Raw genomic sequence first — 15,792 nt, 5'->3', positions numbered from 1 at the left:
CTAGGGATTTACAGAAGTGCCAAAGGGCCTTCCCACTTGTGGATCAAGTGACCAAGTGTTTTGTTTTGGGAACGGAACACTGGCACTGGGGACCAGGTTAGGAGGAAACCACTGCACTTCAGTTGAGGTTATATGAAAAAAACAGGCAATAAAGTGGTGGGGGGGGGTTACTGCAACCAGAGCCCAGCTTTCTACAATGTAGATCCAAGAACCCCTCCACTCTAGTCTCGGCGCCTCCAGGCAAAAAGGGTAGGCGCCTCGATCATGTTGGCAAACACTTTTCATCAATGACAGCACTTTATGGTCAGAGCAGCAAATTCTCTTGCTATTTTAGGAAGGTATGATTGACAACTATAGGATGACATTTCACCATATCTAGATCAGCTACCAGTGGAAGCTAAAACAGAGTCCAAGAAGATCTTACAGGAAGGGGAGTGCACAATAACACAGGTGATACTGTGCAACAGATATTGCCACACCTTCATTTAGACAGCTTGCAGGTTCTGTCGTACTCAGGAAGCAAGGCTGGCTCAAAGCTACCTCCTTTAGCCGTGAGTTACAAAACAAAATATTGGATCTTCCATTAGATGGAGAAGCTCTTTTCGGCAAGCATGTTGACAAAGCCTACAGACCATAAAAACAGATGCAGCTAAATCGCTGGGATCGCTCCAGTTCAGGAAGTTGCCTTTTTGGGGTCCCAGAGGACAAGAGCTCCTATCAAATAGCGGAGGTTATCAACAATATCAGTACCCTTCCTATAAATCTACAGCTCAGCGGTTTCATCCACAATACTCTCAAAGGCAACCGCAGCAAGTGGCCTCCAAAAGTCTCATGCCTAGAGGCAGAGCAGGACACCAGGGAAAGGATGCTGGTTGTCACCAGTGACCACTTACAGGCTCCGGCTACTCTCCATTCAGACAAGGAGGAAGAATATCCCACTACATCCAGTGCTGGCAGGAGATAATATTGGAGCAATAGGTCCTACATCTTCAGTTCGGCCACACCCTAGAGTTAATCCAGATACCACTAACCACCTCGCACCACCATCTCGAAACATCTACAACTGCTCAAATTGGAGGTCAAGACCATGCTCAGGAAAGGAGCGCTAGAGAGAGTTCCTGTATTACAACAAAGAAAGGGATTTTATTCCCGTTTCTTCCTGGTCTACAAAAAGTGGAAGCAATCCTGGACCTCGGAGGTCTGAGCAGTCATTCTGTGTGGTAACGTTACGGGATATTCTCCTTCTCCTACATCACAGAAATTATATGTCAACCTTCGACCTGCAGGATGCGTATTTTCACATCCCAAATCCATCCTTCCCACAGGAGATTGCTAAGGTTTACAGTAGCCGGCCGCCACTAAGAGTTCAGGGTTCTTCCTTTTGGTCTGAAATTAGCCCCCTAAATATTCAGTGTTTGGTACCAGTAGCAGCTTTCTTAAGAAAACAAAAGCAGCAGATGTTCCCATACATAGACGATTGGCTCGTCTAGAATCATTCCACTCGAGCAGCAGAAAAATCAACAACTGCCTGCATGACCCTCTTCAGCGAGCTGGTTCTCACTCTGAATTGAAAAAGGTCAGTCCTTCAGCCATCAAAAAGCATAACCTTCTTGGAAGCAATGTTAGAAACTACACTCAGCAAAGCGTTCCCCCCATCATAGAGACAACTAAAGCTAATATAATTGGCAAAGTTGATCCAAAGAAAAGAACCTCTTTCAGTGCTCCTCTACAGGCACTATTGGGGATGATGTCATCATGCATTCCTCTAGTTAAGTTCTGCCGGCTACGGATGCGACCCCTCCTGGAAGAACTAGACATTCAATGGCTACAGGTTCATTCAACCACATCATCAGTCACTCCAACTATGATCGAGGCCCTATATTGGTGGATGCTACAGACACAACTGTCGGTCTGCTTTTCATTCCTCAGTCTGCCCTCTCCATTGGTCATCACTACTGACGCTTCCCTGGACGGATGGGGAGCTTATCTTCATGACCTACAGGTCAGCTGCAAGTGGCAAAAGTCTTATTACCGTTATCATATCAATCTACTCCAGCTCAAGGCAGTACACCTAGCCTTACAGGCTTTCCTTTTGAGTATAAGGAACTCCACAATTCTGGTACGTATAGAGAATACAACTACGATGCACTACATAAACAAGGAGGGTAGAAGATCACTTCTCCTCTTCTTGAGAGTCACAAGACACCTGGAATTGGTCCATCCTTCACGGAGTGCATCTATGAGTGTAACCTGTCCCAGGAAAGCAAAGCGAGACAGCGGACATTCTCAGCAGACTAAAGTAATCTTGCCACGAATGGTAACTGAATCAGGCAACCCTCAATCAAATCTTCTCACAATGGGGCAAACCGAACGTCAACCTGTTTATAAACCTCAGAACAGCAAGTGCTGACTCTTTGCAAGCTGGCATCACCATCCGGGATCATGGGGCATTGCATTTTCGATGGCATGGTCCAAAATCGTTGCTTAATCCTTTCCACCCATTCCCCTCATTCCGAAAGTTCTCACAAAGATGAAAACTGAACCTTGCAAGATAGTCCTGATAGTTCCAATGGCATTACTGGTTTAACGAGCTCCTTCTACTTTCGGAGAAACCTCACATTCAGTTGAGAACGAAACCTTTTCTCTGGACAATGAACAAGGGCCAAGTATTGCTCCCAGATCCCGAGTCTCTTCACTTATCAGTTTGGCACCTGAACACAATGAAGTCGCCTATCTAAACACCTCTCCCTATCATAGAGCCATACTTGGCAGAGCCAGAACGGACAGTACAAACAAAACCCATCGTAAAAAGTGGAAGAGATTTTGTGTAAGGTGCCAACAGGTAAAGATACATCCGCTGTCCTCTTCACCTGAAGAGATCCTTCCATATCTATTGCATTTGGCACGCTCAGGATCGGTTCATGCATGTATCAAAGTTCACTTAGTGGCTATATCCCATTTCCGGCGATCAGTCACGTCACCGTCCTTATGGTCCACCAGGATAGTCATGCAGTTCCTCAAGGGTTTGTTTCAAGTTTTACAACCAGTCCGACCTCCTCCATCTTGGCAACTGAACACGGTGCTTTCACAATTCAAGAAGCACCCTTTAGATCCCATTTACAGAGCAGATGTAAAATACCTTTCCTGGAAGGGTGCTCTCCTTGTGGCCCTTACTTCTGCAAGATCGGTCAGCGAGATTCAAGCCCTCACTGTTCAGGAACACTTCTTCAATTTAGGGGAGATAGGGTAATCCTTTGTACAATCACAAAGTTTATTCCTAAGGACCCTTCCAACTTTCACCTCAACAAACTGGTAATCCTAAAGACATTCTTTTCAGACCCTTCAACATCGGCTGAAAAGGCTCTTCATTCTTTGGACATCAAGAGATATGCCTCAAGTTTCACATAGACCAAACCAAAGGCTTTTGTAAATCTAACCAGTTATTTGTGGCTTACAGTGCACCACCTAGCTCCCCAGGCACCTGCAACTACAGACCCCCTGGACACCGCAACAGCTTTTGCAACTCCATCCCAGACTTTATTGCCCCCTTGGCAATCAACTCCAACCACTACATCTTCCTAGGGGACCTGAACTAACACCTAGAAGACCCGGATGACGCTATTTCCACCACATTATTTAAAAACATGAGTACAATTGGCATATCTCAGTTGGTCACCACCCCCATGCACAGTTCAGGACAGACATTGAACCCCATTTTCTCCACTAGCGACCAAGCCAAATTCTCTCACACCACTGAGGTAACCTGGACTGACCACAACAAAGTCCACTTCCCCATCAATGAACAGCTTGGCCCTGACCTGACTCTCCACCCTCGCCCACGCAACTGGGTCAAAGTCATGGAAACCCCCTGGATCTCCGCACTCAAAGAAGCTCGACCCATCTCCACAGACATCCTCAAACTCCATATGCAAAACTTCTTGAACTGGATCTCCTCAGCCGTCTATACCATCACCCCCCTCTTAAAAGCTCCCCCTCCTTTCCATCCCTACCAGCCACGCACACAACCTTGGAACTATCCTGGACACCAAACTGACCATGAAGCAACAGATCAAAGCTGTCTCCTCTGCCGCTTCCACATCCTTAACATGCTCTGCAAGATCTTCCAATTGATCACGATCTCTCATCTCTACCAGGAAGACAGTCACCAATGCCCTCATGTCTAGCCGACTAGACTACAGTAGCGCACTCTACACCAAAACCACCAGACAGCTCATCAACTGCCTCCAGACTATTCAGAACTCTGCGGCAAGACTGATCCTCGACCTCCATAGAAGAACAAGCATCACCCCTTCCCTCCCCCTCCCACCTCAGGGCTCTCCACTGGCTCCTCATCTAGCAAAGATGCCTCTTCAAGCTTCTGGTGCATGTCTAAAGAGCCCAGCACAACTTCGGACCCGCCTACATCAACAACTGCCTCACATTCCACCAACTGTCCAGAGAACTCCACTTAGCCACCCTCGCCCGGCCCACATCCCCCGCATCTTCATGAGCGATTCGGAGGTCGCTTATTCTCCCACCTCGTGGCCAAGTCCTGGAACGACCTCCACCTACACACCTCCCCTTCGCTGAACTGCTTTTACCACCCAGATGAGGCTTGCAGCATCCCACTAGCGCCTGGAGACACCCTTGCTGACAAGCCACTCTCTACAAGACAGACGTCCCCCCCCCCCCCCCCCCCCCCCATTGATTGACCACGGAAAGGCATCCCCTTTCCAAGAAGAACATTACTAGATGGATATCTTTCTAGCTTGCAGACATCAGTGCATGCTCTCTCAAAAGGAACTATGTCAACCTCAACAGCATTGTTTGCTGGTGTGCCACTTCATTACTTTTGAAGAGCATCTACTTGGAAGAATAGGCACACTTTTATGTAGTACTACTGCCTAGATTCGACACCTCAAGGTGATGTTAGCAGTAGGTCAGACGGTGCCAAGATATCTTTTCCAGTGAAGGTGAGCTATCTCCTTCCCACCATCCTCTAGCTAATACCGCACATTGCTTAAATTGTCTGGTTTTTGTTTTACATATTTTTATATTTGCGCATGTTTCATCACATCACTTATTATATGTTTCTGTGAACAATTTGTATAAGTATACATCTATATATTTATATCTCTATAGAACTGTAATTTTACAAGTTGCAATGTGCTTCACTACTGCTACATACTCTGATTCAAGGATGTGAATCTATGTAATAAAATAAGTAACTTACCTGTGACTGTAGTTCTCCAGTATCAGAATCTTTCATAGATTCATATGCGACCCACGCTCCACCCCTGGGAAGCTCACCTTTTCTCTCTATATAAGTGGTTCTCCGGCACTTGTGCTTTCGAAAATCTGAGGGACTGGAACTTCGAACAGGAGTGTTCTACAAGGCAAAGCAGCCTAATACACTGAAACCTAAGTTTGGTCTCTTTTTTTAAATTGAGTATATGTTACAAAAGTGAAGGGCCTTCACATTGCGTTACTATTATAAGCTACCGGGGACTCCCATCTCAAAGGCTGGGAATGATTCAAGCATGTGAATCTTTGAAAGATTCTAATACTGGAGAGATACAGTTACTGGTAAATTATTTTCTTTCCACCACTATGGGCTCCACCTCCATTGTATTACCTTAACTTTGTTCTTTGCATGCTTAAGGGAGTTCTCTTTGAAACCTGTACATGTCTGTTTTTTCTTGTTGAACATGGAAAGTTGCTTTTGTTATTGCTTGAACATCATACAGAACTGTTGTCAAAATTCAGACTCTTTAGAGGATTAATCTTCTGCAGTTTTCTATTGGAATGGTGGGAATGAGAAAATACATTTACTTCGAACCAACAGCTGTTTCACTTTTCCATATATGTACATTTGTCATACCATTTAATTTCAACATCTGTCTAATCAGTCTGAGAAAGCACACTGTGCTTCATATGGGCAGAAAGAGCCCTTTGATATCTTGAGAGCACCATTCATATTGCGCTACCTCTTTGTCCCTTCTAAACTGTTTTAACATGATTTCTGAATTACATACGTGATTCGTTGAGTAGAGGAAGCTAGGCAAAAAGCAGATCGAGCTAATCAGGGAATCAGACACCTTATTCAACCACAAGTAACTACATCTGTGATCTCTCTTATATTATATATTATCCGGTTATTGGTTCTCTTCAGGAAGGCAACATGGAGGTCTCTTCATATTTTTGTACCTATTACTACTTTCTTTCTGGCGTACGTAACTGAATGCTTTTTTTTTTTTTTATTGATTCATTAAAATGCCTTTTGAGTGGAATCTCTCCTTTCCTTCAACACTAAGGGGGTCATTACAACCTCAGCGGTCTTTTTACAAGACCGCAGAGGGACCGCCGTGCTGAAGACCGCCAGTGGTGGCGGTTTTCCGCTCGGCGTATTATGACTGTTGGTAGCTCTACGCCGTTTTTCCGACGGAGAGACGCCAACAACCATAGTGACGGGCGGCGGGGAAGTGGAGGTTGCTCCACCTCCACCGCCACACCAACAGAACACCGCCCAGCGAATCACGTCCTGTGATTCTGCGCGGCGGTGTTCTGTTGGCGGTGTGGTGTCGGCGGAGCTGCCCCCATGGCTCCCGTCCCCTCCCGGAAGATTGACGGAACAGGTAAGTAGACCGTCCGTTAGGGGAGGGGGGTGGGGGGGGTGTTGTGTGCATGCATGGGGGTGTGCGTGGGTGTATGTAGAGGGGTGTGTGAGTGCGTGTATGCTTGCGGGGGTGTTGCGTGTTTTGGGAATGAGTGTGTGTATGTCTGTAGGTATGTCTGTATGGATGTGCGCGTGTATGTTTGAATTTGGGTGTGCGTGTCTGACTGTGTGTGTGGATGTTGGCATGTGTGTCAGTGTGCGTGTATGTGTGGTGGTGGTGCCTGCGTGCGTGTCGGGTGTGTATGTGTAAGGTAATGTCGGGGGTGGGGAGGGGGGTCCTGCCACCCTTGGGGGGTGGCAGGGGTGGTGGGGGGTGTAGGAGAGGGAGTCGGGGTGGGGATGGGGGAGACCCCTATCAGTTGCAGGGAAGGAATTCCCTGGCACTGATTGTGCTTACCGCCATGGATTTCATGGCGGTTCCTACCACTGGAAATCCACGGCGGTAAGCCAGGTCACAATACCGCCGGCGGTATTGTCACGGCCGCCGGGCTGGAGACCCAGGTCTCCAGCCCAGCGGTCGTCTCCGCCCTGGCGGGCGGAATGGAGAAGCGGCGGATGACCATAGCGGTAACCGCCATGGTCATAATTCCAAAAAAAAGACCGCCAGCCTGTTGGCGGTCTTACTGCCGCTTTAACACCGTCCGCCAGGGTTGTAATGACCCCCTATCACTTTTTATATAGTTATGAAATCTGGTATAAGGTTATGAACCTCTGAAAGATGCAGTGCTGGAGATGAGATAAAATTGCCTTCAACAAATCTTCTCCAAGAAATTCATCCCTACTAGATTAATTGACTCTTTCCTTCTCTTATGGTAGTTACTCTGCAAGATAAATGTGTAAAAATATATGAACTACTGTGGTTTCCCTCTCTGCTGTGCTCTCTGGGCCGACATACCCATTACTGATTGTAAAACCAAATTTAACATAACATTGGCATTTTTAGGTCGAGCGTAACCATACAAACTTGTGTATACTTTTAAGTATACTTTGTTTGTGGGCTTCCTGCTATTTTATTTGTTAGTTTCAGTGTCATTTAAAAATCCTTGCTTGCTAGTGGTCAAACATGTGTTTTTGTCCCTCCTCCTTCTGTGTGGGAGCAGGGACCAACTACTGTATAATTACTCTGTCCTGTTTACCTGTACAGGACGTTTTAATTTTTTTTTTTTTTTTTTACTTTCTTTTCTGCTTCTGTCCAGGGAAGCTTCCCTTTTCATTTTCAGAGCATTCTTACGATGAGCCCAGCTGTAAACAAGGCTATAAATCAGGGTATCTTGGTCACATTTGGTCCTTGTGGGCTCTCTGCATTCTCTCTCAGCTGCCTGGCTCCTGCCCTTTCTTGGCTTGGAATTGCTTATAGCCTAGGCATCTAACTCTAACAGGGCTCTGCAATTCTTAGAGACAGTACCCATTTCTGCTCCATACTGGGAGCCCCACACGTGCTTCCTGCCAGAGCACTTCAGTTCTTCCAGTCAGTACAGCTACTCCTGTAGTGGTAACTCGTGCGTAGCTCTAGCAGTGCACCTCCGTTCACACACACTCCAAGCCCTCAGCCATGCCAGGAATCCCACATGCGCTGTCTGCCAGAGCAACTCAGTTCTTACAATAAGTACACTCTGCTTCTCCAGTACTGGGACCTCAGGCCAAACTCGATCAGTGCACCTCAGTTCTACCCCGGCGAGGTCACTTCCTTTTCTATACTGGGACCCGGCTCACATACAGTTCCATTACAGTAGCTGAATTCCAATATTCAGTCCCACTGCCAAGCCAATACTGGACCCAGAGGAGCAAAACACGGCTCAGCCAGTGCACCTCAAGTTTAACATCTAGCGCCACTGTTGATGGGAACCACCACAACTCTGTCAGAGTTCATCAGTTCTAACATTCAGTGCACGTTTCTTCTCAGGACTACTCACTTATGTGCTTCAGAGGCAATTCCACTCCCATCCTGGGCCCCACTCTCAGCTTCACCAGGGCACCTCCAGGCTAACACTCTGCAACACTGGCCCGCCAATACTAGGTTTCACACATAGCTCCATTAACATACCTCACTTCTGGCCTTGTGTGCCCATTACTATTCTAGTACTGCAGCCCACATACAACTCTTGTCAGTGTACCTCAACCTTAGCCTGCAGCACTCCATTATTCCAGTACCAGTACCAGTACTTTCACGGCGCTCCATTTCTCATTCCTCACCTGCTGCCTTTCCATTATTCCAGCCCTGGGCCAGGACACAGCTCAGTCTATACCACCAATCCTGATCTGAAGCGCTCCAATATTGCTGTTTTGGGGTTCACACACACTCTGCTAATGCACCTCCTGCTCTTTTTGCAGTGCTCCCTGATGTTCCACACTCTGACTTCTGTTTGAGGACATCGAGGAGCCAATTAAATCTATTCTTACCTGACAGTTTTATTTCGGAGGGTCTGTTTCACCTATCTCACTTTGTTCTTTCCTTTACTCTGTTTATTCTGTTTATGCTTGTTTTTTTAAATTTCCCTTTCCCTCTAGCTACCTCCTCTTTTAAACTCGCAAAAATGTGGTTATTTCTTTCCCTGCTTCGTTCCTTTTTTTTTCTTTCCTTCATCGGGCGTCATTCTTTCACTATTTTTTCTCTTCTCTTCATTCTTTCTTTTTTATGTGTTCTTTCCTTTGACTCAGTATGTGTCCTTTCACTTTTTTGTTTTAGATCTTTCTTCCTTCCTTTCTTTTGTGTTTTTCTTAGCTTTATCTGTCAATTCACATTTTATTATAAATCCCTCTTTTTCTCGTCTATGTGAAAGCAACAAGTTACTTGTCAGGCAGGACCCGAAGTGTCAAAGTGGTTTTCTCATTCTGTTTCTGTGGGAAATGTCAGTACATACATTCCCTGGTTCGTTCACTGCTTGTTTCTCTCACCATCTCTCCTTTTTTCTCTAATGTTCTTTTTCTCTTTCTTTTCACACTTTTATTATTTTTCGTTGTTATCTTTTGTGCACTAGCTCCCTTCCTTTTTTTCTCATTCTTTCTTTTATTTCTTTGCCATTCCTCTTTTTTCTGCTGTATTCCTTTTGCTTCTCTTTTTCTGTCCATCCGCTTTCTCTCCCGAGGCCTAGTTATCCACTAGAGCAACATACCGAAATTCCAGTCAATCATTTTCCTTTCTTGCTCCAGGGCCCATGACACTGTTACTGCACCACTTGTCCTCTCCATGTTTACTCCCGCTTTCCTTTCACTCTCCAATCCGTCCCAAATTATATTTTTGTTGTGGTGTTTTGAGTATTACAGTCTAATGCCAAATGTTTATTTCTGATAAAGGTTTGTATGATAATTGTATATGTTTTAAGATAGAGGAAGAAGGTAAATGGAAGTGCTTTAGTTAAATGTGTGGCCTCTGGAATGATATGGCAACAAAATCAAAAGACGAAATTATGAGGCAGGGTTGACCAATTTATGTGGCAAGAAAAGTCCAGTTATGAATTTACAATTCCAATAGCTCTACCTCAAGTAAATGCAAGCCCTATGGCATTGCAAATGCTTGTTTGATTTGTGGATCGGAGAGGATACCTTGCCTCAGCACTGTTGTTACAGGCAAGTATCTCTTGTTTTCTATTAGAACCTGAAAGCTACTCTTCCATATTTTTATTTTTGCCTACCATTTTATGGCAACTTTCAGGTTCATATCTTATTTTTGCGTTGGGTGACAAAATCGAAATCATAAAGTGCTCTCATAATAATGCTTAATGTGATATATCCTTTTTGTCTTAGAGGTGGAATAGGTTCATTTCTGCTACTGAATTCAGCTGACAGTTCTCTTTAAATTCCGCTACTCCAGTTTACTTCCATCAGTAACAAACCAACCACTAATCTGGCATTTTGATTCCTCCAGCCCTTAGTTGAAACTTAAAACATTGTGCTTTCCTCACACATTTGCTTATAAGTGTGTACCTAATAGGTACTACTTATTAAATCATTTGATACCTTGGCCAGTAAATCAACACAGGAAATGTATTGATGAAATTGTTTGCCTAGCTTTCAGTATTAAAAGGCATGCTCCTTCCCTGGCTGCTCCCACCCACAGAAAAAGCCTCTTGCTACAGGTGATGCCTTCCAGCTAGTCCAATGTTTACCTTTTGGAAACACTATTAAGTGACAGAAGTTCAATGTTCATTGTGGGGAAACACATAATAGAATTCAACCTAATGGATAACTATTTTGATACTCAAATATAAGGTCTAAGTCATTGGAGGTTCTGTGGAATAAAATATAAACTTATCATTGTGCCACTGTTAAAAAATATTATTGGGCTATTCAGCTTGAAATCCAGGATAGGGCTCAAAGCAAAAAAAAATTCATTTGATGGATCTGTGGAAGAGTGCCTCTTGGCTTTTGAAGAAGTATTGGATTAAGAAGACTGTGTTGTAGTTTAAGAATATTTTGTTCATCAATTTTACTTTTGTTCCTTTTTTCCATGTTGTACTCTATCCTCCATTTGCTAGATTTGTAATGTGTTCCCTGCCCTAATAACTTAATTTCTTTAAAAACAAAAATTATAATAATAAAGACATCCTAAGTGTGAAGTATAGCGAGTTGATAAATACATGGCTGGTCTGGGATAATAAGACAACACAATTTAGCAAGAAAAACTTTCCAGAAGAAATGTATGTGGCATCATTAAATTGCCTTGTCATCTTTTACCTAGCCAGGCTTCCATTGATTGTATATGTATATGTCTTGTGCATGTGTGCATCAAATATATATTTCTAAAATATATGGCTTAAGGGGAGTATCCTTAAATATTGAGGGATTGAAGGAGAATCGCTCATTTAAAGCACATAGGGTCATGGACAGTGTTTACCATATTACCAATCTGTTCTCACTGACTTCTAACATGCCACGGTTTGGAGTTTCCAAGGGCATTCTCAAATTGTGGGATTTTGAAATGCAAGAGTATGCTGTGGCCATATCTTGGCCTGTTCATGAGAGGAGTGTCCAGCCATAGGATGTGAGCACAAATATTTATAGTAATGAACAATAATAGCGCTGGTACATGTAAAGGAGAGCACCCTAAATATAATATTTCTGTTTATGTTAAAGGGAGATATGTCTTTGAATGAAAATACCACAAGCCCCAAGGAGCCCTCCGATGAAGGGATTGAGCTAGATAGTGAAATGCCTTCTTCAAGAAAAATCAACCCTGAAAAAGGAGGAGGAGCAGCCATGAAAGAGAATGTTTGTCAGGTAGAGCATCCCCGTGTATTATTCTCATGGATATTGCCATCTGAGATAATCTGATATTGTCTGTTTTCTAAGCTTTTACATCTTAGATCATCTTAAAGTATTATGATAATGCATGACTTGGCCTACATTGTTTTTCCAACTTCTGTCCCCAAGGAATTCCTTGCAATTCAAAAAAGAAATTGCTGCTTATGCTCCAAGAAGGCAGTGCTTTTGAAATGCTTGGAAATACTTTTGTGACTGGTAAAAAATGCTTATTTATTTGAGGGTGGGGGTGGAATGGACTTGTGACTGAATGCTCGTGTGCACTTTAGAAGTCTCCTAAATATTTACAGGTAGTGGGGTGTGAAGAAAGAAAGATAAGGTGAGATGGGCTGAGTTTCAAACCATGTTGTCATGTCAAAGCATCTTGCAGGCTTCAGAGAGGCCATGTTGCAGATTTTCAGTGCGATACTGGCCCCTGTGGGGGCCTTTAAGCTCCAACCCGCTGGACTACTGTTACTGCCGGTGGTTCTTCCCCAAAGCCATCTGTCCCTAGGACCTGTTCCTTAACTTGTTCTTGTACTGTCTTTTACACTTGGTCTAAGATCTATACTTGTTCCTGCCACTCTAATGCAAGTTAATGACTGGTACAGACACCGTGTCATATTGCAAACCGACCTGAGCCTGATTAGTGTCATGTTATAAGGTTACCAAAGTACAACGAGTTGCTATTCAAACTGATTTTAATCGAACACCTCCACAATGACTCGGATACCAACAGAAGCTCAATTGTTTTTAGATTTTTTTTGCCTCTGTCCATGTGTAGAATCCACCTATGGTCCATCAGAATACTGAGAATGAAGAGTAGGGAGATGCTGTCCTTACTCCTTGTTATAGTGGTGATGCATTAAACCTAGACCTACAAACTGCCAGTGGGTTGGACACATCCTGTGAAACTGAGCTTGACTCACCCAATGGACTTCCAATGGAAGGAATTGCTTAGTTTGCTATTTGACAGCCGTAACACCACCCTGTTGACATCTATGAAACAATTTCTCCACCAGTGCATACGTTTGGAGGTTACTCAAAGGGTTGGCCTATAGACGTGCAACAATGCCATCTGGTGGTGCAGCCAGTCTTTTTGGGGCCTCAGCAGTCAACCTGCAGAACAGGAGGGACAACAGTCTTTCAACTCCTTGTTTCCTGCTGCAGCGGCTACGAAACTGCTTAAGTTTGGCATTGCTGTCCCATGCCAGGCTTGTGGGGTGCAGCATCCAACATTTCCTCCCTGACTAATGATATCACTACATCTGGCAAATGGTCTTGAAGATAATCTAGTGGGGCTGCATGCTGTCATTTATTTTCTTTCTACCCTTTTACCTCCCACATAATAATGAACTTTTAAGAAGCACTTGCAAATCTTGATGCAAGAGGTACTTATTTTGGCCTCTTGAGGGTGCCATTGAGCAGGTACCACGCTCTTGAGTAAAGCGACAAATATTATTCCTGCTGTTTCCTCATCCTGAAAAAAGAATGGGGGTCTCATGCCAATTCTGGCCTTTTTGTGAAGTGAACTATGGAAAGACATAAGGACAATTCAGAATGGTCAAGTTCTCTCAGGTTCTGTCAGCTGTGGACCCAGGATACCCAATGGTGCCCTCAGACTTGGAGTTTGTGTGTTTTCATATACCTGTCCTGCAGTCCCATAGGCGCTATCTGCTGTTCAAGGTAGGCCAAAAACACTTTGAATTTCTAGTCATCCCTTTTGACCTTAACTCAGCCCATGGATTCTGGGGGGCGTGGCCTGGCCGCCGGGCAAGATGGCCGTCACCATGTGAGGCTCTGCCGGGCCCGTTTCTCTGTTCTATTTATCCTTGAGGCGGTGCTGGCGGGATCGGACCTGTGTGCTCCCTGAAAAGAACCCCTGGGACGTCTCTGGCGCCCCGGGAGCAAGAGTGCGGCCGGAGCTGAATTGCGCGGACGGGCCTGCAGACGGCCTCGCGCGCGCAAGCTATAGGGCAGCAGACGTGGAGGCCCGTTGCCGCTTCTGGCGAGCGTGCAGGCCGGGAGCGGTGGATTGACTGGGGGCCGATCGGCGGCTGGGTCGAGCCGCGGCCCCCGCGGCGCATCTGGATTTCGCAGTCGTGAAGACTTTGCTGGACCTTGCGGCCCTTGGGCTCTCCCGCCGCTGTGGCCGCCGGGAGCTTTTGGGCTCGGCTGGCCCAGAATTGCGGAGGGCTGTGTGAGGGGCGGGCCCGGTTCTGGGTCCAGGGCCGACCCTGAGTGGAAGGGGTTGACCCTGAGGTCGGCGGTGGTCAGAGGGGCCAGCCATTGATGCGTGGACTGCCCGAGGAACTGTGCGTTGGCATGGTGAGGCCCCTCCTGGTGTGGTGTCCTGGGGGGCTCGCCAGTACTCCCCCCTGGGACGGGAGCGGAACCATCTGGAGCGCCTAATTAAATTCCTCAAGCGGCTTGTTGGAGATATGCGGCAGTGCCCAGGTAGTGGTAGTACTGGCTGTGACTGTGGCGACCTGCTGAAGGCGAAGTAGTGGAGGTCCCCTTATTTGGTGGTGCGGACTCCCCACGGTAGTGTAAATTTGTGCTGCCTATATAGTGTCAGTGTATACTGCGAGAAGCCGCGTGAACTGACTGGCTCCTGGGGGCGCTCTACTGTTTACCGGGGGACCCTGTTGCTATCTGGTGGACCTGTGGAGTGACTTGTGCTGCAAGGAGTGAGATACAGAGTGTGGAGGTCCTTGCTCTGGCCATTTCGGTTGCTCGGGCACGGGCAAGGGGCTGTTGGCGCGGAGTGGAAAAATGGGCAAGGCTGATCAACGTCAGGCAAAACTCACCTTTGAGGGTGGGAAAAAAAGGAGTGCTGTTGCTGCCCCTCAGCCCAGTGATGACGTCAATGGAGAAGATAGCCCAGAGGTGTCGGTAAGGTCCATGTTTTTGGAACTCAAGACTAGTCTGGCTGGCATTGACGCCAAGTTGGACCATGTAACAGAACAGCTTGACCGCATCAGGGCCCGGGTAGACGACCACGATTCCAAGTTTGAGGTGCTGGAGTCACGCACATCCGAAATAGAAGATGCACGCCAGGGTGATAGAGACCAGATTGCACGAATGGAGCGTATTCTGGAGGTTATACGTAATAAGAACGAGGATTTGGAGGCGCGATCCCGCCGTAATAACATACTTATCGTAGGGCTGCCGGAGGCGACTGATATGGGTTGCATGGAAGACTTTGTGGAGCGGATGCTGACTGAATTGTTTGCTGGCGAGCTCTCTCAGATGCTGGTGGTTGAGAGAGCGCATAGGTCTTTGGGGCCTCGGCCCCCGCCAGGGACCCCCCCGCGTCCAATCATCACGCGTCTATTGAACTACCGGGATCAAGACGCTGTTCTCCGTTTAGCTAGGTAGAGAAGACCGTTGTTATATAAGAACTCAGAAATCAACTTTTTTCCCGATTACACCCTTGGCGTGCAAGCTCAGAGGCGTGTTTTTTTGCCAATCAAGCGTCTGCTGAGTCAAGCGGGTGTAGGTTTTGCCCTATTGTATTCTGCCAAGTTGAGGGTGCGACATGAGGGCAAGACGCTGTACTTCACGGATCTGAAACTGGCGGCCAGGTTTGCTAGACGTTTGCCTAAGGTGCGGGGGGCCGTGGAGCACCGGGGAATTGGCGCTGACGACGCCGCCTTAAATGATAATGACTAACTGGCTCTGGTTGGCCTAATATCACCTGCTGGAGCTGCTGGAGTGCTCTGGACTGCTCTTTGCCTGGTCCCGTCTACTTCGTAGCTTGTATCTTGGCCCATGGGCCCCTCTTCCCTAGTGCTAGCTGGGTGGAGAACTATTAGGCTGGTTTTCGCCCCTGGGATGAGTCCTGACAATCCCTGTTTTTGTAATTGGGGAGGGTT

The 15,792-nt window shown here is 46.2% G+C and overlaps 1 protein-coding gene across 3 annotated transcripts in view; it reads left to right on the top strand.

Annotated features, from left to right (window-relative positions):
- LOC138304451 (histone-lysine N-methyltransferase, H3 lysine-36 specific-like) overlaps positions 1-15,792 on the top strand; it is an 833,106-nt gene that overhangs the window by 509,232 nt on the left and 308,082 nt on the right. For all 3 annotated transcript variants that reach the window (XM_069244519.1, XM_069244517.1, XM_069244518.1), the window contains exon 11: positions 11,750-11,893. In XM_069244519.1, the coding sequence (XP_069100620.1) occupies positions 11,750-11,893 (144 nt within the window). The remainder of the gene's footprint in view (positions 1-11,749; positions 11,894-15,792) is intronic.

This window comes from Pleurodeles waltl, chromosome 7, assembly GCF_031143425.1.
Source record: "Pleurodeles waltl isolate 20211129_DDA chromosome 7, aPleWal1.hap1.20221129, whole genome shotgun sequence".
NCBI classification, from domain to species: Eukaryota; Metazoa; Chordata; class Amphibia; order Caudata; family Salamandridae; genus Pleurodeles; species Pleurodeles waltl.
This window is presented reverse-complemented; position numbering and strand designations above follow the sequence as displayed.